The sequence below is a fragment of the Acanthochromis polyacanthus genome, chromosome 20, assembly GCF_021347895.1.
Source record: "Acanthochromis polyacanthus isolate Apoly-LR-REF ecotype Palm Island chromosome 20, KAUST_Apoly_ChrSc, whole genome shotgun sequence".
NCBI classification, from domain to species: Eukaryota; Metazoa; Chordata; class Actinopteri; family Pomacentridae; genus Acanthochromis; species Acanthochromis polyacanthus.
In genome coordinates, this window is record NC_067132.1 from 29173846 (window position 1) to 29201655 (window position 27810).

The following is a 27810-nucleotide window of genomic DNA, read 5'->3' on the forward strand; positions in this document are numbered from 1 at the left end:
TTCAGAGGAGCTGCTGTTGGTTCACTTGCTTGTGAAGTAGTGGTTGACAATGTGGTGTTGTTATTAAGAGCTGTAGTTGTCTGATTGTTGCTAGATGTAGTTGCATTGTGCATTGTTGTGTCATTGTCGCTAGATGTAGTTGCATTGTATGCTGTGGTAAGATTGTTGCTCGGTGTAGTTGCATTCTGTGGTGTTGTGTAATTGTTGCTCAGTGTAGTTGCATTGTATGTTGCTGTAAGATTGTAGCTGGGTGTAGTTGCATTGTACGTTGTTGTAAAACTGTTGCTGGGTGTAGTTGCATTGTACGTTGTTGTAAAATTGTTGCTGGGTGTAGTTGCATTGTATATTGTAAGATTGTTGCTGGGTGTAGTTGCATTGTATGTCGTTGTAAGATTGTTGCTCGGTGTAGTTGCATTGTGTGTTGTAGTGTAATTGTTGCTAGGTGTAGTTGTATTCTGTGTTATTGTGTAAATGTTGCTCTGTGTAGTTGCATTGTATGTTGTGGTAAGCTTGTTGCTTGGTGTAGTTGTATTGTAAGTTGTCTCGCTGCTAGGTGTAGTTGCATTGTACGTTGTGGTAAGATTGTTGCTAGGTGTAGTTGCATTCTGTGTTGTGAAATTGTTGCTAAGTGTAGTTGCACTGTATGTTGCTGTAAGATTGTTGCTTGGTGTAGTTGTATTGTATGTTGTCTCGCTGCTAGGTGTAGTTCCATTGTATCTTGTTGTAAGTTTGTTGCTAGGTGTCGTTGCATTGTTTGTTGTAAGATTGTTACCGAGTGTTGCTGCATTGTAAGTCGTGGTAAGATTGCTGCTAGGTGTAGTTGAACTGTATGTTGTGTTATTGTTGCTGGGTGTCGTTGCATTGTGTGCTGTTGTGACATCATTGTTGGGTGTTGTTGCATTGTTAGTTGTTGTAAAATTGTTGGTAGGTGTAGTTGAACTGTATGTTGTGTTATTGTTGCTGGGTGTCGTTGCATTGTGTGCTGTTGTGACATCGTTGTTGGGTGTTGTTGCATTGCTAGTTGTTGTAAAATTGTTGGTAGGTGTAGTTGAACTGTATGTTGTTGCAAGATTGTTGCCAGGTGTAGTTGCATTGTTATTGGTTGTAAAATTGTTGCTAGGTGTAGTTGGATTGTTTGTTGTTGTATAATTGTTGTCAGGTGTCATTGAAATATTGCCTGGTGTAGTTGGAGAGGTTGTATCTGTAATAACTGTTGTATTACTTGTGACTGAGCTGTTGTGTAGTGTCCTGTTTCTCTTTTCTGCAGTTACATTGTGTACAGTTGTGTAATTGTTGGTGGCTGTTGTCTGATTGCTGGCAGGTGAAGTTACATTGTGAACAACTGTGTGATTGGGTGAAGGTGTAGTTGCATTGTATTCTGTTGTGTCACTGGAAGAGGGTGTAGCTGTGGTTACATTGTATCTTGTTTCGTTGGATAAATGTGTAGCTGTAGTTACATTCTGTGTTGTGTCAATAGGAGAAGGTGTGGTTGTTGTTACATTGTATGTTGTAATAAAATTGTTGCTGGGTGTCGTTGCATTGTTTGTTGTTGTAAAATTGTTGCTCAGTGTAGTTAGATTGTTTGTTGTTGTAAAATTGTTGCTAGGTGTAGCTGAACTGTATGTTGTTGCAAGATTGTCGCTGGGTGTCGTTACATTGTTTGTTGTTGTATACTTGCTGTCAGGTGTCGTTGAAATATGCTGTGTTATGTAATTGTTGCTTGGTGTAGTTGGAGAGGTTGTATCTGTAATAACTGTTGTGTTACTTGTGAATGAATTGTGTAGTGTCCTGTTTCTGTTTTCTGCAGTTTCATTGTGCACAGTTGTGTAATTGTTAGTGGCTGTTGTATGATTGTTGGCAGGTGAAGTTACATTGTGAACAACTGTGTGAGTGGGTGAAGGTGTAAATCCTCCGGGTGTAGTTACACTGTATTCTGTTGTGTCATTGGAAGAGGGTGTAGCTGTGGTTAAATTGTATGTTGTTGTTTCATTGGATAAATGTGTAGTTGTTGTTACATTCTGTGTTGTTGTGTCAGTGGGAGAAGGTGTGGTTGTAGTTACATTGTAACTTGTAATAAAATTGCTGCTGGGTGTCGTTACATTGCTTGTTGTTGTATACTTACTGTCAGGTGTAGCTGAAATATGCAGTGTTGTGTAATTGTTCTCTGGTGTAGTTTGAGAGATTGTATCTGTACTAACTGTTGTGTTATTTGTGAATGAACTGTTGTGTAGTGTCCTGTTTCTGTTTTCTGCAGTTACATTGTGCACAGTTGTGTAATTGTTGGTGGCTGTTGTGTGATTGCTGGCAGATGAAGTTAAGTTGTGAACAACTGTGTGATTGGGTGAAGGTGTAAATCCTCTAGATGTAGTTGCATTGTATTCTGTTGTGTCACTGGAAGAGGGTGTAGCTGTGGTTACATTGTATCTTGTTGTTTTATTGAATAAATGTGTAGCTGTAGTTACATTCTGTGTTGTGTCAATAGGAGAAGTTGTGGTTGTTGTTACATTGTATGTTGTAATAAAATTGTTGCTGGGTGTCGTTGCATTGTTTGTTGTTGTAAAATTGTTGCTAGGTGTAGTTAAACTGTATGTCGTTGCAAGAATGTCGCTGGGTGTCGTTGCATTGTTTGTTGTTGTATAATTGTTGTCAGGTGTCGTTGAAATATGCAGTGTTTTGTAATTGTTGCTTGGTGTAGTTGGAGAGGTTGTATCAGTACTAACTGTTGTGTTACTTGTGAATGAACTGTTGTGTAGTGTCCTGTTTCTGTTTTCTGCAGTTACATTGTGCACAGTTGTGTAATTGTTAGTGGCTGTTGTATGATTGTTGGCAGGTGAAGTTACGTTGTGAACAACTGTGTGATTGGGTGAAGGTGTAAATCCTCCGGGTGTAGTTACATTGTATTCTGTTGTGACACTGGAAGAGGGTGTAGCTGTGGTTAAATTGTATGTTGTTGTTTCATTGGATAAATGTGTAGTTGTTGTTACATTCTGTGTTGTGTCAATAGGAGAAGGTGTAGCTGTAGTTACATAATTTGTTGTTGTGTCAGTGGGAGACTGTGTAACCATAGTTACATTGTATGCTGTTGTATCATTGTGAGAAAGTGTGGTTGTAGTTACATTGTATGTTGTTGTGTCATTGGCTGCAAAAACAGCAGCAGTAGTTACATTGGTTGTTGCGTCATTGGGTCTTAATACACTGGCTGTAGTTACATTGTTTGTTGTTGTGTTATTGGGTCTAATTGCTTCAGATATAGTTACATTGTGTGTTGTGTTGTTGATAGAAGTTGTAACTGTAGCCACATTGTGAAGAGTTGTGTTATTAGCAGAAGGTGTGGCTGTAATTCCACTGTATGTTGTTGGGTCATTGTGAGAAGGTTTACTTGTAGCTATGTAGGGTGTTGTGTCATTAGGAGGAGTTGTAATTGTAGTTGCATCGTGTGTTGTTGTGTCATTCGGAGAAGGTGTAGCTGTACCAGCATTGTGTGTTGTGTTTTTGAGAGAAGGTCTCACTGTAGCTTCACTGTGTGCTGTTGTGTCAGTGGGTGTAAATACATTGGCTGTAGTTACACTGTGTGTTGTTGTGTTATTGAAAAAAGGTGTTGTACCAATATTGCGTGTTGTATTTCTGGGAGAAGGTGTGGCTGTAGTTACATTGTGTGCTGTCACGTCATTAGCAGAAGTTGTAATTGTACTTGCATTGTGTGTTGTTGTGCTATTGTTAGAAGCTGTCACTGTAGTTGCATTGTGTGTTGTTGCGTCGTTAGCAGACGTAACTGTAGCTGCAGTGAATGTTGTGTTATTGGGTGTAATTGCTACAGTTGTAGTTATATTGTGTGTTGTGTTACTGGGAGAAAGTGTAACTGTAGTTACATTTTGTGTTGTGCTCTTGCGAGAAGTTGTAACTGTAGTAACATTGCGTGTTGTTGTGTTATTGGTAGTAGTTGTAGCTTTAATTGCGCTGTGTGTTGTGTCATTGGGTCTTATTGTTTCAGCTGGAGTTACATTGTGTGCTGTTTTGTCATTGGGAGATGGTGTAACTGTAGTTACAGTGTATGTTGTGTTATTGGGTGTAATTGCTTCAGTTGCAGTTGCACTGTGTGCTGTGTTTTTGTTAGAAGGTGCAGCTGCACTTACATTGTGTGTTGTGTTACTGATAAAAGATATAACTGTAGTCGTATTGTATGTTGTTGTGTTATTGGGTGTATTAACTTCAGTTGCAGTTGTATTGTGTGTTGTGTTATTGATAGAAGTTGTAACTGTAGTTACATTGTGTGTTGTGCTGTTGTGAGAAGTTGTAACTGTAGTTACACTGTGTGTTGTTGTGTTATTGATAGAAGGTGTAGCTGTACCAACATTCCATGTTGTGTTATTGGGAGAAGGTGCGGCTGTAGTCACATTATGTGTTGTTGTGTCATTAGGTGAAGTTGTAACTGTAGCTGCGTTGTACTCTGTTGTTTGGGTAACAGAAGGTGTGGTAGTGTCAGCTGTTGTGTGATTGGGAGACAGTGTTGAACTACTCAGAGCAGTTGTAGTGTTTTGTATTATCAGGTTGCCACCAGTAGTGGCGTTTTCAGTGAGTGTCACCATTGGGGTGTTTTCAGTTCCGTTTTGTACAGTTGTGTTGTTAGGGACGGTCAAAGCCATGTTTTGCGAGATAACTTGGGTGGCAGGTTGTGCTGTCGAAGACTGTGTACTCCTTATTGTTGTATGTGCAGCTGTTGTATTTGGCTGCACTGTTGCATGTTCAGATATTGAGTAAGTTTGTTCAGCGGTCACAGATGGTTGTGTAGACGTAGGATCTGTGGTGATGTTGCTGGTCAGTGTAGAAGGTTGTGCTGTGTTTGGATTTGCTGCGGAAGGCTCTGAAGGGCAGCTGTCAGTCAGGAGAACAGCAAAGGTCCCATTTGCCTCACTGTGGAAGTATGAAACAATTATTTTTTTACCTCATGTCTGATGCCTTGTTACAGGTCAGTGGTAGGAGTAATAATAATGAATAAATGCCCTTTCGTGATTTCCAAATAATTGTATGTTATAAAACCACACACCTGTCACGATACAAAATTGAAAAGTGAATTCTTATATTTCTCACAACAACTACAAACATATTTCACTTCTTTTATGTCCTTGTTGCAGCAAAACAACCACATTTCTTTCTCTAACCACCAGAATGAGGCTCCAGCATGTTTTTGTAAATGCGACTCTGCTCAAACAACAAAGAAAAATATTACAGCATCGGTTTTGTAAAACTACCATCACAGAGATGTTTCAAACATTTGTTACCATTGTAGCAGCATGGGATCGCTTTGGCAAAAATCGTGGGCTGGCAGGTCGCTGGTGACCCAAGTCAGGTTGGACGCCAACAAAGAACGAACAGAAAAACCAGCAGGACCGCACACCACTGAGGGAACACAGAGCACCGTCAGTTATAGTAAGAAAGAATATAGTATGGTAAATATAACAGGGAGGAAACATGCAGACTGACACAGGCGAGAGAGAGGGCCTTCACTTGTCACAGATCTGGTTTGCTTAATTTTCTGTTGCACAAGTTGATTCAGGGAGCAACCGTTGACGGGTCCAGACATCTCCAGTATCAGCGTGCAGTTATACAAACTGGAAACCAGCAGGAAAATGGGTTCATTAAGACAAGACAATTGAAGACAAGATATGATAAGATATATCAGAGACAAGACAAGACAAGAAACTACAAACCAAACCAAGCCAACCCTTTATTAATCCCACAGTGGGGACATTTACAGTGTTACAGCAGCAAAGATAGTGCACACATTTAGGAATGTAGTATGAAAATAAAAATAACCCGAACAAGAAAAGCACTCAGAGAGCGTAATACTCCGCCAAGGCTGCTCAGTCGCTGTATGATTTCTGATGGATGTAATCTTTAAACAATTTGTTGATATTACTGATAGAGTAAAATAGAACAGAACATCATTACTCTCATTATACAAAGTACAACGACATTTAAAGAGCTGCTCTAACGGTGTACACTATACAACGTTCTAAAACTCTATAAAACTCTCAAAGATACATTTATAATAACAGCAGTATTGCACTCAATATATATGAGTGGTAGTTCAGTATTGCACAGAAATGAGGTGGCTATTTTTGCACCTGTATGAGGTAGTTACACAGAAAGTCATATATTAGTGGTGTTGGTGAACAGAAATACTGATAGTGTTATTATTGCACAGCTTGTACCATAGTAGCAAACTAAAGACATATCCCATATCCTCGCGTATGTAGAAGCAAGATACTCATCGTTCACAGAATGTGTGTGTTGTACTGAGAGAAGTGTGAGTTTTTTGGGGAATGGTCTACTGGGAGCAGAGCTGGTTGTAAAGTCTAGGGTTGGGGTTAGTAATTTTCTGTGCAAGTGTGTCTCATTCCTGTCATCTGTGCCTCTGTAAACCTTCTCGCATAGTTATTAATGCACCTGATTATGTATTTTTAAAAATCTCGAAGCATAATAGACTGACAAAAAGCCTGCTTTGACATTTTCGGAGAGGCTCAGAGAGACGTAAAAGGCAAAAAGAAAGAAGCGTTTACCTCTGTGGTGTCTCCTGACATTCCAGATGAATACCCTGGATGAACAAAGTAATTAACATGCGTCTCTCAATCAACTGATTCATTACAGATCAACATGAGTGATCCTTCTACAGGGTCATAGAGGACGTCAAACTGGCATCAGTGAGATTTACCTGGAGGCGCTGCAATATCTCTGAATAATCCCTGCATCTGGGAATAAAGAATGGTTCACATGTGGGAATTATTATCAGCAAAACCTTCACCTGCATCTAAATATCAGCAGTAATATAAACTAAACGATGACTTACTGTGATGATGAGTTGCATAAACTGGTTACGTTTAATAACTGTTAAAAAGGATTAGGAAGTTAGTAAAAAGCAGTCAGAGGTGTACAACGTCCCTGAAGTCTGGACACACAGGAAAGCTCATTAACTAGATTTTTTTTGCCTCCACAGATTAAATATGGCTTTTAGACTGGTTCCATTTCCCAGAAAAGGGCTTACTTTAAAAATGTAAGGCATTTCTCTTCAGCAATGTTCCTGAAGATTTGGGTATGCAGAATCCATTTCTGGAATATGCCGGATGATATTTGTGTCATTAGTGAGTTATAATTAAATATTCAAAAATGATGACAGTGTGAATAATGAGGCTTTATTACAACAATAATGAACCAAAAACCACACGTTAATCCAAAAACTTGATGTAAAATTATTCACATCCAAACAAAAACGCACATATCTGAACAAAATCATTTGACTTTTCTTTTTTTTTTTTCATGATTTTGTGAAAATGCTACAAAATTGCAACACCGAGTCTCAGTGGAAACAATGTTACCACTTTATTCATAACAAAGTCCACAAATGATAAGGCAGTGATGATTAAATAATATTAAAATATTATCCTAAAATGAACTTTATAGATATGAAATTGTTGAACATGGCACGACAAAGTATAAATTAGTTTAACAAGTCAAAACTGTAACTGCAATTCATGCTAGAATGCACTTCCACACCATAAAAAACTGTAAGAAAATGATGTTATTACAACTTTCTTATATTTTTTTAAGTTGCAAGAGTGGAATTTTATTACTTATTTACCCCTATTTACCCCACAGAGAGGGCTTAGGGGCATGTTTCAGACCATTCTGAGTCATTTGGGATCCATTTTTAGTCGCACTTTTTTGGGTCCCATATATGGGTTAGACTAGGGTTAGACTAGTGGACATTAATGCATGTCTAAACAGACATGTTGAAAGATGGCACAAGTCAGGGTTGGGTAGCGTGAGTTTTAGCCACAACCAAGGGCGTCAGTTTGTTTTTAAAAGTGTGGGGGGGGGGAGACCACAGCACTTTGAGAAAATGTCGAAGAACGGCGGCAAAATGCCACAAGATGGGCTCAAACTCACAACCATCGCACCAAAGGCGAAGGTGCAACCTGCTGCGCTATCGGTGCATGCAGGTGAAAAGGTCTGTGGGCTGCTATAGTACTAATTCTTCCAGGCCGAAATTTTGCCCCTGCACACCTCTGGTCGGAGCTTCCACTTGGCACGGGCGCAAATTTAGCATCTGCACGTTTTTTTTAACCTCACGAAGGTGTGCTGCATGTCTGTGCAACTCTCTGCCGAGTGCAGATGGTGCGTTCAGGAGCGTCGGAATTTTCTATACTACTGAAAATAACTGGGTTTACAACGGCTTACATGTGAAGAATTTGAATGTGTTGGAGACAAAATGACCCCTGACAAAAAGTGGGGGGGACACATCCCCACCGTCCCCCCCTAAACTGACGCCTATGGCCACGACCAATCCTTTAGTTTCGCCTGATATATTTGGACTGCCAGAACTGAGTTTATCCGCAACACTGCCTGTTTCTTGAAACTTTTTAACCCCCTTCGCCACCATGGAAAAGCCAAGTGGAATCCTCCTTGGATGACGTACATTAACTTCATCTGCCATCTTTAGCTCTGTCCATCCTTCACATCCACTAAGAAGTATCAGTTCAACTCTTTCTTCTTTCAGCAAAGCCATACTTAATCATAGTTGATGAGATTTCCTACGTGTCTAGACTTCAGAACCACGCCATGCTGTACATACCAAGCTTCTGATGGAGGTGATATTAACAACGTCACTGTCCATGTTGATTCTTAAACCGTAAAACTGGCCTGAGAAAAGAAGAAAAAGATGAACTGCACAAGGTTATGTGTTTTTTTTTCCATTTTTTATGTTATTGTCTCATATTTAATCAAAGAAATTCATTTTTTTGTTCTGTTTTTTCCATAGAGGTGAAAGACTTTAAAACCACAGCAAAAAAAAAAAAAAAAAAAAAAAATGACACCAAAACACTCAGAAACTGCTTGGGCTTCAGAGGGTAACAGCCTGAACATCTGCGCTCACAGTGACACGTTCAGCACCAACATTATCTGACAATACTGAGACAATACTGTGGTTCTCACCTGTAGAATTACAGAAAGCGGTGCAATCATAGAGGCGAGGCGCTCCACCTGCAGCACAGACAGACATGGTCAGAGCAGCAGAAGCCACAGTGAGCTGCATGAATAAGAAAGGCTGTTTGTGTTTGAGACTCTCACTGCTGCAGGAGTGTGTGCCGGTTAGAGGAGCTCGGTGGGAGTTTAGCTGTAAGAGGGAGCTGGAGAACAAACACTGATGAGAAACACAGAGGCTGATTCTGTGTACAAACAAAGGAAAACAGAGGCGCTGCTCACCATGTTGGCGTGGAGGAGTTGTTTGACTGACAGATATCATCCAGAGGAGACGTGCATCTCACAAACCCTCCACTAGAGGGATCCACATCCTCGCACAGGTTCCTGCCTGATGTGGACACAATCAAATGAGCAGAGTGTGAATATTTGCTCTTGCACTGGATTTTCTCACCAACATCCACATGAATTACAGCTAGAAGTAGAAGGCTAGTAAAAGGAATACGTGCTGCTGTACTTTATCACATCCTCTGCTGCACTTTATGAGCCATTCTTGAATTGGGGAACATTTGGGCTTCAAAATGTTTGAAAAATAAACCTGATCTTCTACAATTTTCTGCTACATATTCATCAGTAATAGGTAATAAACTATCCAACACTTGATTGGCTCAGCTTACACATCAATGGCAGCATTTTTATTCCATGTTTTATGTGTTGTTGCTAACCCTACTCTAATCCATGCTAATGTGATCTTTTTCTCAGCAGTAGAAGCTAGATATTTAGCTAGCTGTTACTGCTACCCAGAGGACAAACTGACTGAAGGAAAAACGTCAAGAAAAAAGTAAAATTAATGTGTTTTTTCCTGATAATATGAGGTAGAGTGAGACATTCAATCAAGGCCATTCATAGCCATTGTGATAATGTAATTCCAGCTGTTCGTGTGATTCACTTTTTTCTTCTTCTACAAGCTAAAAAGGTTATGCTGACAGGATTGTTGTGGGACACATGTTCTGTGCATAATTATTATTATTTAAAATATTATGTTGACTAAGAAAACGTTCCTAAAATTACAAGAGACATCAATGAAATAAATACCACCAAAAAGGAGATTTAAATTTCATTTTAACGGTTTTATTTTGGCGGGTGGGACAAGAGAAAACGGCATTTCAGGGGTAACTCCAGATTTATTTGGGGTTAGAAAAAATATTTTCTGACATTCTCTTTTCCAAGTTTTTTTTAGATTTGGTCTCAGGACAAGTACATTTACACAAGAACTGCATGTTTTAGTATTTTGTACATGAATTCTTTGAAATTTGATGGTTCCAATTCTGGAAGGACCCAAATCCTGTCTTGCTGCTGCTGACGAAGTGAATGACTAAACGACCTAGACTGCTGCTAATGCCTCTGTATATCTAATGTTTTGTATGATATTTTCTTCTGTTTTAATTTTTTTAAATAGTTTTTTATTGTTTGTTCATTGTTAACACTTGTGTAACTGTTGCACAACAAATCATCCTTCCAGGGACCGATAATCGAGTTGAAGTGTCTTCCTGCTCATTCCAGTGTTAACCTGCAGAAACCAGTCTGTCCCAGATAAAAGTTGGCAGCAGCAACGTCTCAAACCAGCCTCTCCTGTGATCCGCTGTCACGGTTATTAACTGAGCTCGTTAAATGTCTCAGATGAAGACACAAACATGTCAGTGATGACCATCCAAGCGTTTCATACAGTGGAGACGTCTGCAGCGACGAATCGACCGCCCAGCTGGCAGGACAACCTTCATTACCTACAAATTCTTTTTAAAGAAATGTTTTAATCAAATGCTCAAAGGACACACTAAGAGTAGTTTATTTTCAGTAAAAGTCTTGTAAAGTTTATATAATATTCAGAGTGGGAAAAAAAATGTTTTCCAGATGTTATCTTGGCCTCAGATGATTTTGAATAAACGTTCCTGTAATGTGATAAAATAACGTTTCTGGCTGCAAGTTCGAATCATTCTTTTAAGAAAATGTTCTGATCAAATATTTAACAAGAAAAGCATTCAGAGAGCGCAGTACTCCACCCAGGCTGCTCAGTCGTATCATTTCCGACAGATGAAATCTTGTAATCTCGCACGCATGTAATCAGTGTTAACTTTTTACTCCGCCAAGGAACGACGGAGTTATGTGACAATCGGCGTACGTTTGTCCATCTGTGTGTCTGTTCGCAACATTACTCAAAAACAGACTAATGGATTTGGATGAAATTTTCAGGGAAGGTCAGAAATGACACAAGGACCACCTGATTAGATTTTGGCAGTGATGCGGCTTATAGTCTGGATCTCTTAAAGATTTCTGCATCATTGCAACGTTGCTAACAGACAGACAGATGCACAAACCAACGCCTATAGTCACATAACTCCACTGTGTTCTTTGGCGGAGCAATGAGTGCTTTAGGAACATTTTGATTTCTAGTAATGTTCCTACTAAGTTAATATATTGTTTTGCCATCAACATAGAGATGATGAGGGAACAGCTTATAGAGCGTTCTTCTATAAGACATTTCAACAATGATAATAAATGCAACATTCAAGCAACATTTAAGCTGTTATTGAAACCTCAGATGACAAAACGTTCCTTTTAAGATGCTCCTATGATGTAACATAATAAAGGTAGAACATTCTGGCTGCAATGTTCTAAAGATGATTTGGGGATATTGTAAATAAAACACAATATAATGTTACATGATTAGGGAACTTTAGGGAACTTTAGGGAATAACGGTCTATGTTATCACCAAACATATGTAGAACATCGTATGCAATCTCATTCTGGGAACTGAAAGAAAACTTAGAGGAGGAAGGGCCTCAGAGCATTTTAGAAACAGAAACAATCCAGCTGGGAGTCTAGCGGTTTAAGTCGCAGTAGGTTAAGGCTTAGGTTCCACATGCTTTGGACTATGAGTGGCATATATACATGTGTGGGTTCCAGTTGTTTGTTTTTTTGTTTACTCACATGTGTATCTGAATTTGCATAGCAGTGTCTACTTAAACAAAGCCTGTGTGCAGTTTGCATGTTTGGTGAGAAATGCAAATTAATTCTAAAGTCTCTGTGGACAAATCGCTTTTTAATACAGCGGAATTCTCAGCTGCTCTCATTTACATAATTTTCTGCTTAATTTTCTCACCAACATCCACATGAATTACAGCTAGAAGTAGAAGGCTAGTAAAAGGAATAATAAAAGCAACAAATATGAAACAGTGACTGTCTCAATAGGACTAGAGTCACTTCATAGCTGCTGCTCTGCAGCGCTAGTAATACTGTTTTGACAACTGCAACACCACATCTAAAGAAACTCGTCACACAAATAAAATAAAAACAGAGGCTGTGCTGTGAACTGTGCAATAGTTTGGCGAGAAAAAGCTTTAAAAGCGATTTACAGTCCTCATTTCAAACACGAATTACTCTGCCAAGGAACGTGGCAGAGTTATGTGATGATCGGCATTGGTTTGTCTGTCTGTCTGTCTGTGAGCAACACTATGAAAAAACGGATAAAACGATTTGGATGAAATTTTCAGAGAAGGTCAGAAATGACACAAGGACCAAATGATTAGATTTTGGCAGTGATGCTGCTTATAGTCTGGATCCACAGATTTGTTAAAGATTTCTGTATCATTACGAGGTAGCAGCACGGCCTCACTGTAACCATGACAACAAGTGAACACTGCATCAGCTGCCTGCTGACGATCACATGATTGTGATCCTACTACAAATCCACCACTGTGGACTTATCTGGACGTATCCATCGGAAATGATACAAGGAACAACTGATTAAATTGTGGGGTGATTCTGAGTCCTATCAGTTCCCCCTACCCGCTACATATTTAGGTCATGCAATTCAGTATCCGTACATAACGTGCACATGTGTAACACACACCTGTGCTCAGTGCAAGGTCATTTTGTTTGTGTGTACATCTATATTAAATGGTCACATTCTATTATGCTGTGATTTCTGATCAACAATAACTAATAAAGAAATGCTGCATTTCTTATAATAATGATATATGGAGGAGTGAACAGCCTTGGCCGAGTACTGCCGCCTGTGTCACCTGCCAATGTTTTGCTCCATATTGTCAATCACTGACATAGAGAGAGTTTTCTTCCTGAAGGAGGCGGGGTCAGCAGCAGCTCTAACAAACCATATGAAACAGGACTAAAACCCAGGGCTATACAGTATAAAATCAACCTGAAAAACTGAAAGATGAATTCTGGTACCATAATTTGAAGAAAGATGGCACAAAATGAAAACTTTATCGCTTTTAACATGTCCTGGTGCAGCTTAAGCTTTGTTTACACCACTAGCTACAAATGCAGTCTTTTATTTCTGTAATTATCACTTGAGAAACACACAAATTGTTTACATTTTCCAGACTCTACCTGCAGTTTGTAAGCTCTAAAAATGGCTAGTCGTGCCTTTAAACACTGAGTGCGTGTCTGCGTTAAACAAGGCCGGTGAAATGACTGACTGATAAGCGCTCACCGACTCTCTCCACCTCCCCGATGATTGTCGCTCGCATTCGTTCTCTGGCTTGCTGCAGTGCAGAGACTCCGGCTCGCTGCAGATCCCACGCTGAGACAGCATGAGTGAGCAGCAACAGCACATCGCAGCTTGTTTGGCTGAAAACAAAAGTGTTCACCGTGAGGCTCTGACATGCATGTAGCCGTCGCACTCTTACAGCCCCTGACACGCTCTTACCTTATATTGATTTTTGCACCACAGGACACCTCCACTACCTGTGAAGAAAGAAGGGCAGAGTTGCAGAGAGATTTTTTGCTGTGAAGCGTGAAAGAGGTGTCGCCAGTCTGTGGAGCAGACTGACCTGAAGTTGTCTGTCACCCTGACAGAAATCCATAAAGCTTGTTACCGCTTGTGCTGCATCACCGCCGTCAGCGTGACAACCAAACGCTTTTGACACCTGAGTGAAAGATGGAGGGAGAAAGCAGACAAATGCTGACTCTGTGTGGGAGGTGATGGAGCTTTGACACATGCAGGTTAAAGAGAAGAAGAGCAACACATGTTTTTGTTGCATCAGCTGGAGGAGGATAAAGTGCAGAAAGTCGCTCATTCTACATGAAATTCCTCCAATTTCATGGGACCAGACTGCATTTTGTGGCTCTTTTTTCGACTGTATTTGCCAGGAGGACACCAACTGTTTGAAGTCTGACATTTCCCCATGACATCAGGTCATAATTTTTAATATGTGGTTGCATTTCTTTTGAAGTTTGTCTGACAGGCCGAACAGATGACGCCTGGAGGCGTTCAGCACATGAGCAAACAAATCTCCAAACCCACTTCCTGATTGGCATTAAGAGCCCAGTGTTCTGTGGCTCTTTGTTCTGGATTACCTGTTGTTGGATAAAATGGCAATCATTGTGTTACTTCCTGGTTGAAAGCTTACTGAAAGGCCACAGAAAACATAATGACACAATACTCCCTTTGCTACTGGGCGGTTTCTCTGCAATTAACCTTGAAAAAAAAATAGGACTAGCATTGTGTTGAAATGAAAAAAGCAGCTTGAAGTAGAAAAAAAACTTCTGGTACTGAAAGGAATAATTCTATGTATGGATTATTATGAGCATTTTAATGATGATTTGTAAAGATCTACTTCTGCCAGTGACGTAAGATACATTTAAAGTCAAATTATTGATACAAAACGATCATGGTAGGTTAAAAATTTTGAAATCATGAGATCAAACGAATAGAATACTTTATCAATCCCAGAGGGGAAATTTGGTTGTTACGGCAGAAAGAGTGCAGTTCCCACCACCATAAATACACATAAATAAGCAAAAGTGTGCAGTAAATACAAACAAACAACGAGAAAAATGTAACATGTAAAATGTCTCATGCAAAAAATGCTGTTTAAGTCTTTTATGTTAAGTGGAAATAGTGCGCAAGAGTAAACAAAAAAGTGTACAACTTTAGATTACAGAACCAGATAATCAAATGTCAAACTATGAATTATCATCTCAGAATGTCATCTGTAATTAACTATGAGTTTTATCATGACTAGCCGTTCTTTTCCAGGCAGAAAGAGGCTTTTGACGTGTGATTATCTGTGTTGGGTCAAGAAAAAAAACAAACAAAAAATCCTCTGGTTCCAGGATTTGATGGTTTCCTTTGTTGTCTAATTTCTGTAAATTGAATGAATTTGGGTTTTGAGCTGAAGGCTGGACAAAAACAAGACATCTGGAGATCTCAGTCGTCACATCTTGTTTCTGTCTAAAACTTGCTCGTTGTAAACACTGAATATCTTCTACATTATCCAAAAATTGGTCGGTCTTTGTATTAAAAAAATGGTGATGCTTTCAATATAATGCCATCAAAATATGGACCTAAGCACCTACCAACGCTTAATATTCAAGCTACTGCTTCACTTCAAAGCCAATATACAAATTGAGCACAAATTAAAGAAAAACGATGACAATTATATGCGTGTATATATAAATAAATCACATTTTATTAACACAGAACGCCTATCTGACACTGCTGTTTTTAAATAATAGGAATAATTAGTCCATTACAAGTATTTAACTCTTTTATAAATGCTCTTTTTTTATCATAAAGACAGAACTACACTACATGGTGCTTTTTTAAAATTAAATATTTGGCTTTTGTTTGCTTATATTACACAGAAATGCACCTCAAATTGAGTTAGCCAGATGTTTTTGGGATTTCTTCTATGCTACTGTTCTTCTTCTTCTTTCTCCTCAGTGTCAATAAACAGAAACCAGTTTTCTTTTTCCAGCAGAGAGAGCCAAAGAAACTTGTGGTATTATCCCTGAGGTTAAGAATCGACAGCGTCAGTGGTGTTGAGTACAAATATGAAATCAATTTCAACTTCAAAGAAAGTTGGCAACGATGAGAATGGAGAAGCCAGCAAGACGACGATAAATGAAAGAGAAGATTAAGACACAGAAAGGTGAACAGTGCAGCATCATCACTCAGGAATATGAACTGGTTTTACAGCAATGAATCCAAGCCAAAGTCATTCTCAGGTACATCTCTGGGCTGGAACGTGCTGCTCCTTCAAACCAATCATGCGCCAGTTAAACCCGTTTGTGACAATTAAAATAATTACCCAAGGAAGCTTTCACTCTCACCAAATTGTGGACATCTTTTTGAGTCTTGTTGCCATCTTTGGCCTCCACGCTTATGAGCATCCAGTAGTAAGCGCCTGCAGAAAGAAATGAAGCTTTAACAACACAAACTCGCCAGGATCAAACCCTCTGAATGGAAAAAAGGAGGCGAGTTCTTACTTGTATTGGAGCAGAGTTGGCTGACGTCACAGCCTAGCAGTGGAGATGCTAAAAGACGATAAAAACACCGAGTTAAAGGGTTGTTTCTTCTTCATGGAGCATTTTCTGAGTGTGCTTGTAGACGAACCTGATGAGACTGATGTTCCAGATGTGATCTGTGCCGGCAGAGTTGTGCCTGGAGATGTCTGGGTGCTTGTTGAGACGTGATTGGCCGGACTGGTGTTAGAGGACGAGGTTAAAGATGCAGGCAAAGACGGCGTGTCTGTGGGTAAAACGAAAACAGTCAGAGGATTCCAAAAACATGCTGTACAGACGCTGGACAAAACCTCAAGTTAACCAGATGTATTTTGAAGATATCATTAGTAACATCCATGACAGTGTTCATTTAAATCTAAAGGTTCAACTTATTCAGTGTGAGGTTACAGATTTTTCCCCAACATTTCAAGCAAGGTCATTTTTTTATTATGTCTCTCAATAGAGTGTTTTGGATGATCTGATTAAATCATCGGACACATTCACCTTTCTTTCGCCATCTGACTTTTAAATTTAATGTAAGTTAATCCCACTGAAAAGATCCTTAAATATCTTTATCATAATATTATCATAACTACCACAGATTGCAAACAAACGGCTCAAAAAATCTAAAATATGTCGTAAAATTTCTGCAGCTTTCTATAATTTAATCACATAATAATGTCGGCATTATAAAGTTATTTTAACAAACAAAATAGGCCCAAAATCCTGGACAAAATTAGAAAACTAACACTGATTTTGCTATTACTGCTATTGCAGTGTTGCTGTAATTGAGATAAATGATGTACAAATCTATGTTGATATTCAAAGAATTAAATTACGCTGAAATTTCTATTTTTTCTCTTATGCTTTGGTCATAAAAATGTCATAATATCTGACCAAAATGATGCACAACATTAGAAAAGCAAGTCTAAAATCAAATTTCAGTTTTTCTTATACTTTGTTGTCAATTTAATGTTACTGTAATTGATACAAATTTTAAAAAAGAACATTACAAAATCAGCTCAAATTCACTTTTTCTACATTAGCAACATGACTCTTATCAAAAGCAACCAAAATGATAAAGCAAAGTCACACAAAACTGACACAAACTGAAAGTATTCCTTAATTTCTGAGAGTTTTTTTTGTAATTTACTGACATAATAATGCTGTGATATCCACATTGTTGTTTTTTTCCCTTATTTTTTTATAATTCCTAATTTACTGTCTTTATAATGTCACTTTAATTGAAGCAAACGACGGAAACAACACGACAAAGTGACGTTGAATCAAAGCACAACTTTTGCTACTTCACTGGCATTTTAAAGCTATTATGCTATTAGGCTATTATGACCATTGAAAATGACTGAGAAGATGATACAAAATAATCCCAAATTAAAATTACTTTCCGTTTTATTATTTATGGACAAAATAATGTCAGCGTATCCAGTTAAAATGATTGACAACACTAGAAAAGCAGGTTCAAATTGAAATTTCTGCTTTTTTTGTGATCATTTAGAGCCAATATAAAGTTACTGTTATTGATACAAATCATAGTCATAAAATAACAGCACAAACATAAGCCAAATTCAAATTATTCTTACATTTTTGCAACTTCTCCTTCTTTAGTGACTTCACAAATTTAATACAACTGATCAAAATGATGGAAAAACTTCAACAAAGTTGAAATCATGCCTAAATTTCTGCTACATTTTGTAATTTTATCATATCCACTGTATAGAGTCTGACATAAAGGAGTCTGATGGATGTTCCTACAGATGAATGCTCTCATTCACTAGAAGTGGCATTAGTAAAAACAGCAGTTTGCAAAATAGCTGCTGAAAGTCATGACTGAAACAATAAACAAATGAGCAGGACATGCAGGAATTTCATCAACAGAACAAAACACAAAGGATCCCAGAGTTGCAGCTCGATTTTGTATGCCTACTGCGAAAAAAAAATGTAAGAGGAAACACTGTGAGATGCTGTTACTGTTTCGAAATGAAGCTTACCAGGTGAAGGCAGGAACAACCGTCCAAGTCCAAGAGTAGTAGCTGAAACAGTGAATGAGATCATAAACCCTTTTGCACGCAACTTGGGTCAGAAGTGGCCCAAATCCAATGGAAAATGGGTATTTCCTGACCCACGCTGTGCATCAAAGGGTTAAGAGTTCTCCTTCGCACTTCAACCTCCAGTTATTCTCTCTGTCGCTGTATCTTTCTGCTTTAATGTCTTCTGTTAAAGCAGGGCTTTCTTAACAAAACGTAAAATATACACTGCCTGTCCAAAAAGAAAAGTCGCCACCTGGATTTAACAAAGCAAACAGGTAAGATCCTTCCATTGGATAATTACTGCAGTGATGAATACGTTTCAGCTGCAACAACTTCTTTAACCCTAGCTCATGCAGTGAGGAGCTTCTCATTTCTTAAACAACCGTGTTGGAAGACATATCCTGTGGTCATGGAAAGGATGTTGATCTGTCTCATAAGGGTCAAATTACTGGCCTGCATCAAGCAAAGATGCTAAGGAGATAACTGAGGAGATAAACCGTCCCACACGTCATTAAAACCTTAAGGACAGTGATGAAGTCTTACATGGGACTAAACAGCTGTAGCTCTAAGAAAACCACTGATCAGTGAGGCTAATCAGGAAAAAAGGCTTCAGTTTGCTATGGAGCATAAAGATTGGACTCTGGAGCAATGAAAGAAGGTCATGTGGTTTGTTCCAAAGTGATGGGGGCATCGGGGTAAGAAGAGAGGTGGATGAAGTGATGAACTCATCATGGCTAGTGTCTACCAGCCTGTGGGGTTAGGGTTATGATCTGGGGTTGGTCAGCTTCAGCAGCGTTATGTTCCCAAAGAATGAGGTCAGCTGATACCTGAAGACACTGAATGACCAGGTCTTTATATCAATGGAGTTTTTCTTCCCTGACATGTTCCAAGATGACGATGCCAGGATTCATGGGGCTCACATTGAAAATGAGTGGATCAGGGAGCATGAGATGGATTGTCCTCCGCAGAGTCCAGATCTCAGAACCACTGAGAATCTATGGGACGTTCTGGAGAAGCCTTTGTAGGCAGTCCGACTCTCCCATCGTCAATATAAGATCTTGGTGGAAAACGAATGCAACTCTGAACAGAAATAAACGCTGTGACATTGCAGAAGCTCATCGAAACGATGCCACACCGAACATATGTCGTTCTCTAAACTAAAGGCAGTCCAATGAAACATTAGAGTGTGCAACTTTTTTTGGACGGGCAGCATATATAAAGAAGCCAATTGGTTTAAAAAAGTACACATAAATTCACGCTTTTGTACTCTTGCATTAACAATAAGACAACTTTCAAATGGACACACACAGGTGAAGAAATTTACAAATATACATTCAAACACACAACATGCAGTATGTGAGTCACCTGAATACACACCATCATTAGTACTGCTGTAAACACGAATCCGACGTCTCGACCATATCAGGGCTACAAGACACATAAAAACATGCAACATTCAACATCCAGCATGCTTTGAGAACATGCACCGCTACAGCGTTACAGATGAAGATCGCAAAGACTGACAAGTGCCGTGTTTTCCATGCACTAGCATTGTTTTAAACAAGTAATACTGGCACAACAAAACTACAGAAGGAACCGTGCTAGCTTGGGTTGTGGCAGATGAAAAAGGATCTTTCCATGCTCCCTTTGATAACCTTGTCAAGAAACCAGAGGAAGGCCATACTAGGTTTTGTTTCTGTTTTAAGGAGTTTTTTTCTCTGGGCTGTGAGAAAAACATCTTTTTAGTGTTAAATTTTAGCAATTTTAGATTCTTGTGACACCCTAAATATGAAATCATAAGACTCATAACATTGGAGCCTCGATTCTGCCCTTCATCTCTGCATTTTTATTTTTGCTTAAACTTGATCTGTACATGTGAACAGGAAAAACACAATTTATAAAGAATCCAATAGTTTATAACAGTCGACTTTTACCTTTAGCTTCTCTCTCCTGTCGCTAATAGTCAATCGACTGCGCTCTTTTGTAACTACGTGAACTCATTCTGCCATCCTGGCCATGTCTCTCTTAAAAAAGTCAGTATGTAAAAGGTGAATTTTGAAGTGAAAGATCGAGCTAAAAATGCATGCTTCAGAACTTCCATACAACATATTGCAAACATGCTGTACTATGTTTAGCTAAATCAAAGTCTCACATGCCCTGCATTCTTTTACAAATGCAGTCGATAGTTACTTTAGAAAGACATTCATGCACAACAATCTACGGTACAGTTAGGATCAAAAAGGGAAAAGTTTCTTTTTTTAATGTCTGTCTCACCACAGTGGAGGTAGGGGTCTCTCCGTATAGCTTTGTGACTGGTCGCCCCCCAATAATGGGAGTCCCAGCCAATCACAGTGCCGTCCTCACAGTGCCAATGGTTACCCAGGTCCGACCACATGCGGAACAAGTACAGCTCCACCTGTCCGAGATTGCTCTTTGGGGCTTGTTCTCTGGGACGACAGCCCAGCCACAGGGAGCCGTAGGGGGGGATGGCGCTAGCAATGACCGTCCTCTTTGACACCATTCTCCCATCAACCTGAAACAGTTTCACAGTTTGTGATGCTAACGTTGCATAAAGAGTGTGTTGACTGAGTGAACGTTCAAAAGAATACTATCTACAATGCCGCCAGTCCTCATTAAATTCGGTAATTTGCCCTATTTTCCCAATGGGAGAATGGCCCGTTGACTAAAGGGTCATTGGCCTATTGGCCCTCTTTAGCTTCTTTTATCTTTAAGTTATTGCCCAGATCTTGAAATTCTAAAAAGTTTCCTGAATCTAGTCATAAGACCACAACCAGACAGATTTTGAACAAGTTAGTCAAAATTGTTCATAAGATAAACTGAAAGCAAAAGGTTAAAATCATCCAACACAATTAACCATCACGGTCTGGAACTTGAGCTGCACAGTAGAATAGTGGTTAGCACTTTCGCCTTGCAGCTAGAAGTTCCCTGGTTCGCATCCTAGCCTTCCTGGGATCTTTCTGCATGGAGTTTGCATGTTCTCCCTGTGCATGTGTGGGTTTTCTCCAGGTTCTCCAGCTTCCTCCCACAGTCCAAAAACATGCTGAGGTTAAGTGGTAACTCTACACTCTATGTCGGTGTGAATGCAAATGCAATTGTTTGTCTCTATGTGTAGCCCTGTCATTGACTGGTGACCTGTCCAGGTGTCCCCTCCCTTCGCCCAAAGTCAGCTGGGATAGACTCCAGCCCCCAGCGACCCTAACCTAATGAGGATTAAGTAGTGTATGGATAATGGATGGATGGTTCTATAGGTATCTAAATACAAAACATATTACCCTAAAAACTACCTCAACTGCAGCAGTGCTTTTACTTTTGATACTTGAAGTACAATTTGCAATAATGTTTGCATACTTGCCTCAACAATATTTTCAGTGCTAGACTTTTGATGAAGTTATTTTTACAGAGAAGTATACTTCTTCATAAGTACAGGATATAAATAGTTCCTCCACCAGTGGGCACACAATGGAACGACAGGTATTACCTCCAGGCTGAAAGTGTTGCCCGGGACGTCTCTCCTCAGACACACCTGGTGCCAATGCAACAGGGAGAGCTGCAGACGAAATTCGTGTCGGACTCTTAGAAATTGCACGTATATTGCGTGCTCATCTCCCTCCAGACCAAACTCAGGCCAGGGTGCATGGACCGAGCTGTAAGAGAAGGCAAACCAGTGTCCTGGAACAACCACACGAATGTTCACACATACGGTCATCTGGTAAAGCCGCGGCATGGCGGCCCTGTCCTGCAGGGTCCAATGGTCTTTGCAGCCATTTAATACTGCCTTAATGTCTCCCAGGAAATAGCCATGGGCTGGAAGGGCAAAAGAAATACAGATTTAAAGCTGGAATAGCACAGCAGAGCAGTAAGCAATACCATTCAAAAGTTTAGGGTCGACCACACAATTTCATGTTTTACATGAAAACTCACACTTTTGTGCTAACATAACTGCACAAAGGTTTTCTAATCATCAATGAGCCTTTTATCACCATTAGCTAACACAATGTAGCATTAGAACACAGGAGTGATGGTTGCTGGAAATGTTCCTCTGTACCCGTATGGAGATATTCCATTAGAAATCAGCTAGAATAGTCATTTACCACATTAACAATGTCTACACTGTATTTATGGTTAATTTACTGCTACCTTCATTGAAAAAAACAAACTGCTTTTTTTTCAAATATAAGGACATTTGTAAGTGACCCCAAACTTTTGAAGGGTAGTGTAGTCTCAGTGGTTGAGCTCACGGCCACAGAAGTTTGAATGAATTGAGCCATTAAAAGTTAAAAGACTCTCACAGAGCCAAATAATCATATTATTTTGACTCAAAGCAACATCACAAACTTTATGCTTCGATTTTTCCTGTTTACATGAATTACCTGAAGGTGGAGCAGCTGCCAGCAGCAGCAACCAGATGAACAGAACAGACCGAGGTCTCCATCTCCACAGTCCTTTGAAGCAAAGGCTATACATCCTCCTATGAACATGAGGCAACACAGTTAATTCATCCTCCTCTCCCTTTTGGTTTAATTTTGGTCTAGTTGTCATTTCACCTCTCTGTCACTCAGCCATACTGTCACGAACATTCAAATCAAATTTCAAGCCTCTTTTGTGACAAGAAGTGCATTGCATGCTTGCCAGCTTCCTCTTCCCATATTTATGTAACACTCATCCTCTTTCGTGCAAATCTGTGTTCCTAGAAATGGACACGATCACAGTGTATCATTGTTTCAGCCGTGGGATTACACAGAAATTCTCCTTTACAGCTTGTAAGTTAAAACGATCTAATAGTATCCCTGCCTTTGTGTACAGTGAAGGATTGACCGCGGGGCAGGGGTGGGCACGGCAGATTGGGTTGCACCTGACTGCGTTTACACCTTTAACGTGTTGTTGTTGCACGAAACACCCGAGTTCATGACTGTAGAAGTCAGATTCACACAATACTGTGCAGGTCTTCTGCAAAATGAAAGCATCCTAAGTAAGAACACACCACTGTAAGACTCCTTTGTTACTTTATTGACTGTTTGTGACGTTACTTGGTGAGAAATTATGTAACCTGCCATGAAAGCAAGAGAGGAACAAGTAAAAAACACAGCACTCACATATTATCATCTTAGAAAACTCACATGATGAAAGTTACCCGACTATCTTTATCTTAGAGTGGATTTTCTGATCACCTGATGAATTCACTTTTGTTCTGGTTTGGTCTCCACAACTACAATAGCCACTAAATAGGAACTTTAATTGTTGAGTAACGACAGCTACAGGTTGATAGCCCACAATTAGTACCTACAGCACCAAAACACGATAACTTTAAGACCTAAATCTGACTTTTATATCACAGTATACAATTTCAAAATATTGTAAATATTATAGAATAAAAGGCGGAAAAAGCCCAACTACAGCAACCACAAAGCTAGTTAAAAAAGCAAGTTCATTGTCCAAGAGATGGACAATGAACAAGAACACGTTTTGTTGGTGGACGCAGCATATTCCTTAGATAATGTCTTTTGTATTGCATGTAGGGTATGTGATCATTTTTCTTTGAACAGAAGTCATAAAAACAGGGCTCTAACTAACTTCTACACAGATCAGCCACAACATTAAAACCCCCTGCCTGATTGAGACCCGCTGAAAACCTCTGAAGGTGTCCTGTGGTATCAGGCAGTGAAGCAGACCCCTCAAGTTACCTCAATCAATTGCACTTTTGATTGGATTTGGAGACTTGAACTCTTTGCCAAGCTCATCAAACCCAATCATAAAGTTTTTGCAGTGTGGCAGGGAGCATTATCCTGCTGATAGCGGCTATTGCGCCTAGACAATACCACTGCAATGAAGGGATGTCCACGCTCTGTAGCAATGTTTGAATGTACAGGAGCAAAGGTTTCCCAGCAGAACAACACCCAGAGCATCACACTCAGTCATCCACATGATGCTAAAGGAAGCGCAGTTCATCAGACATTGGACTTCATCCATTGCTCCATGATCCAGTTTGATCTCGTGCCAATTGCAGGAGTGTTATGTGGGTCAATAAGGTTTTCAGCAATTTGTGCAACAGCAGCTCTCCCGTGAGATCAGGCATCAATGTTTGCCAATGACCTGGGTGTCTATTTACTGGTTGTCCTTCCTTGTGTCACTTTCGGTAGCCGCTGCGTACCAGGAACTGACCACAACACCTCTTGGAGACGCCCTGATCCAGCCATCTAGCCACCACAGTTTATCAGAGTTACTCAAATCCTTTCCTTTCCCATTTTCCCTGCTTCAAATGCGTCAATGCCAAGAACTCACTGCTCTTGCTGTCTAACCTAACCGCTGACAGGTGCCACTGTAACGAGATAATCAGCGTTATTAACTTCCCCTGTCAGAGTAATGTGGAGGCTGATCGTACACACCTGACGCATGAAGGGCGAGTTTCTGGAGCTTTTTGCTCTTTGAAAAAAGTCAAAAATAAAGCTAAAAAGTAAACTTGTGAGTCGTGAAACTAAAACTTTGAACTAAAACTGACTAAAAGAAAGAGGAATTTAGCAACTAACCTCGTTTTACATAGTATCCCCTGCACCTGCAATGTCAAACTGAAATAATATTACCTTACCTTGTAGACGCAGCAATGTCTCCCACATGTATCATTTTTGTTCTTCTGCATGTATATCTTGTGTATTGGCGTTAACTCTTCATCATCTTCAGGCATTTCAGACGTGACTCAGTTGTTTCAGCACACTGACTGTTAAGGTGTCTGGTATTTGTATATTTCCTGTACCTGCATACTAATTCATACTGGTACAGTCATTACCACATGCACACGTACCTTCATTGTACTGTATTAGAGGGAGTGTCTGCAATTACACAGGACCTTATTATTGAAAAATCCTGATCTACAGAGTTTGCTGCATGAGCGTCGAGCCATTAAATTATATAATTAGATACACCACAGATTAAATCTTGTCATGAAGTTTTTTCTAAGTTTATTTGTCTAATAATGAAGTTGCACAATATTTTTTGCTTCACTTTGTTTTGTTCTCACACCTTTTCTGATCTAATTTTACATAACAAATTGCGATTTTAAATGCAATAGGTCAAGTGTCTGATCATGTGAAGCTGTATTTAGCTGTGAGGGGCGGTTCATGTGTCATAAAAAGTAAAAGCACTTGTTAGCGCCTCGAGGCTACGCAGAAGCTACGCTCCTATTCTAAATTTGTGTTCACACAGTCTGACTTCCTTTTGAAGTCAAAATAGTGCAGAGGCATTTCTGCATTCATTCCTCTTCTTCTTGCTAGTCTTTTGTTTAAAAAATACTTGAAGTCATGGGGCAACTTTTGACATTCTTGGAGGCATCTTCCACAAGCTCCATAAAGGAAATACTCTAAATATTGACGTTTGTGCTACCCTTCAAAAGTTTGGGGTCACTTAGAAATGTCCTTATTTGTGGAAGAAAATCAGTTTTTGTCAGTGAAGATAACATGAAATTGATCACACATCCAGTGTAGACATTGTTAATGTGGCAAATGACTACAATTTTAATGGAATATCTCCATAGGGGTACAGAGGAACATTTCCAGCAACCATCACTCCTGTGTTCTAATGCTACATCGTGTTAGCTAATCATGTTTAAAGGCCCATTGATGATGAGAAAACCTTTGTGCAATTATGTTAGCACATGGATAAAAATGTGAGTTTTCTTGGAAACCATGAAATTGCCTGGGTGACCCCAAACTTTTCAACAGTAGCGTAGTTTAAAATAAGTACTAATGGTTTATAGAGAATTTTAAAAGACTTACCTGATGCTTCTCAAAAGCATCTGCAGTCTTTTTGTGCTTGCGTGTGAATATTCTTGTTTAAAAATGAGTGGATCCCATGGAGGAAGACTTGTCCTCTTCACTCTGGTCTGCACGTTCGTCCATCATTCCCATGTTCCCGTTTGTCAGTCTCCAAAAAACTGTTCCAGCTCGTCTTCTCCTGTCCTCAGTTGCTCTCTGATGTTTCTTCAGTATCCCGCCTGCCTCTTACAGCATCGTTTGTAGCCTCAGGTGGCTGGAGTTTGTAGGTGTGTGTCAAGGTGCGTTCAGGAAATCAGAAAATTCTGAAATGCGAAGTCTGCACGGCAGAGGAAATAAAGACACACCCCCACAGAGTAGGAAGAGGAGGGAGCGCCGCTGCAAACATACCTGGTCAGAGTTATGTGAACGTGAGCGTATCCATCTATCTGTGTTGATCTTTGTTCATCTCTGCATGCCTGGAGGGCAACAGCTGGCAATACAGGATGCAGGGCCAGACAGTTCCTGCACAGAGTATTAGCCTTTATCTGGTATCTGTGTGTGTGTGTGTGTGTGTGTGTGTGTGTGTGTGTGTGTGTGTGTGTGTGTGTGTCCATAAAAAAGTGAGCAAATTGGAAAAAAAGGGGCAATAAATACACACTAGGCTCCAGCATGAAATGATAGATTCAGGCTGACAAAGCGGTCTGTGAATCTGAGGAATGGCGTCTGACGTCAGATGTAAAATGAATCCAAAGTAGACAGTAGCAGCCTCAGGGCGACACCAATCTCAGTGTGTTGTCGCCAGTGTGAGTGCGTGTGTGTGTGCTGTAGTTAATTAAGAAGCTGACCGTTGACCACAAGGGGGCAATAAAGACTACAGTGACATTTCTTTTTTTCCACTGAGGATCAAGTGTCAGCCATTGTTCACTTTTGCTGTGGGATAACAAAACAGTATCAGATCAGTGAGGCGGAGCAGAATGGAAGCACGTTATTGCTGCTCTTGGGTGACACAGCACTTTTGGGTGAGCTACTTATCAGCGTGTGAGCGCACATCGAGATCAGGGGAATCAAAATCCCAACGGCAAAGTCTTCTCTTTTCCTTCTTCTGCTACATTAAATCTGTTCAAATTGTTTTACTCTCAAAAACGCACATGCCTCTACCGGAGCCGTAACCTGGTGCATCTTCACCTCCTAACACCTCCAACAGGTTGTTTTTGCCTTTTATTAAAATATCCCAACAAATAATGGAAGGATTATAATGATATTTGGCACAGACTTTCATGTTTCCCTCACAACTTTGGGAACAAAATGGCAATACTCTATCTTCAGGTCAAGATTTTTAATTAGGCATCCAACATTTAAAAGAAATGACTGATACTACCAATCTGCATCGTGATGCAGATTGGTAGTATCAGTCATTTCTTTTAAACGGTGGATGCTTTAAGTACTACCTACGTGTTATCCTGCTAGCATCCGCAACTAAGGTGATGACCGAGAGAAACAGCCAGACATATCTGAAAAGCAACCAATAGTTTTAGTGGAATTAGTTCCATGTTGTATGCCTCTTTTTTTCCAGTTTTGTGGCGCTCCAGAACAACTGGATGTCACATTTCCTACCAAGACAAACCACTTCCCTTCCCAACCAGACAGACTGTGTAAATGAGAGCCAACCTAAATTTATCTACACAACAATTAGCCCATGCCAGTATCGTAAAAG

General features: G+C 39.8%; 1 protein-coding gene across 1 annotated transcript; it reads right to left on the reverse strand.

Annotated features, from left to right (window-relative positions):
• Positions 1–5701: 5701 nt before the first annotated feature.
• Positions 5702–27376, reverse strand: LOC127531380 (uncharacterized). Its single transcript, XM_051940550.1, has 16 exons — positions 22722–27376; positions 21830–22155; positions 20605–20863; positions 18292–18333; positions 16395–16529; positions 16268–16315; positions 16112–16185; positions 13828–13923; positions 13704–13741; positions 13488–13624; positions 9259–9364; positions 8989–9182; positions 8630–8697; positions 6848–6885; positions 6713–6749; positions 5702–6595 (listed from the first exon to the last, which is right to left on the reverse strand). The coding sequence occupies exons 1-16, from the start codon at positions 22888–22890 to the stop codon at positions 6557–6559; spliced, it is 1806 nt and encodes a 601-aa protein (XP_051796510.1). The 5' UTR covers positions 22891–27376; the 3' UTR covers positions 5702–6556.
• Between the last annotated feature and the right edge of the window lie 434 nt (positions 27377–27810).

Excerpts from the sequence above, each read along its gene's own strand:
- LOC127531380 (XM_051940550.1), bottom strand. The coding sequence starts at position 22,890 with ATGACAACTAGACCAAAATTAAACCAAAAGGGAGAGGAGGATGAATTA. Across the intron at positions 16,186-16,267 it reads CCAACTCTGCTCCAATACAA|GCGCTTACTACTGGATGCTC; the intron begins GTAAGAACTCGC and ends TTCTTTCTGCAG. Across the intron at positions 13,742-13,827 it reads AGGGTGACAGACAACTTCAG|GTAGTGGAGGTGTCCTGTGG; the intron begins GTCAGTCTGCTC and ends CTTTCTTCACAG.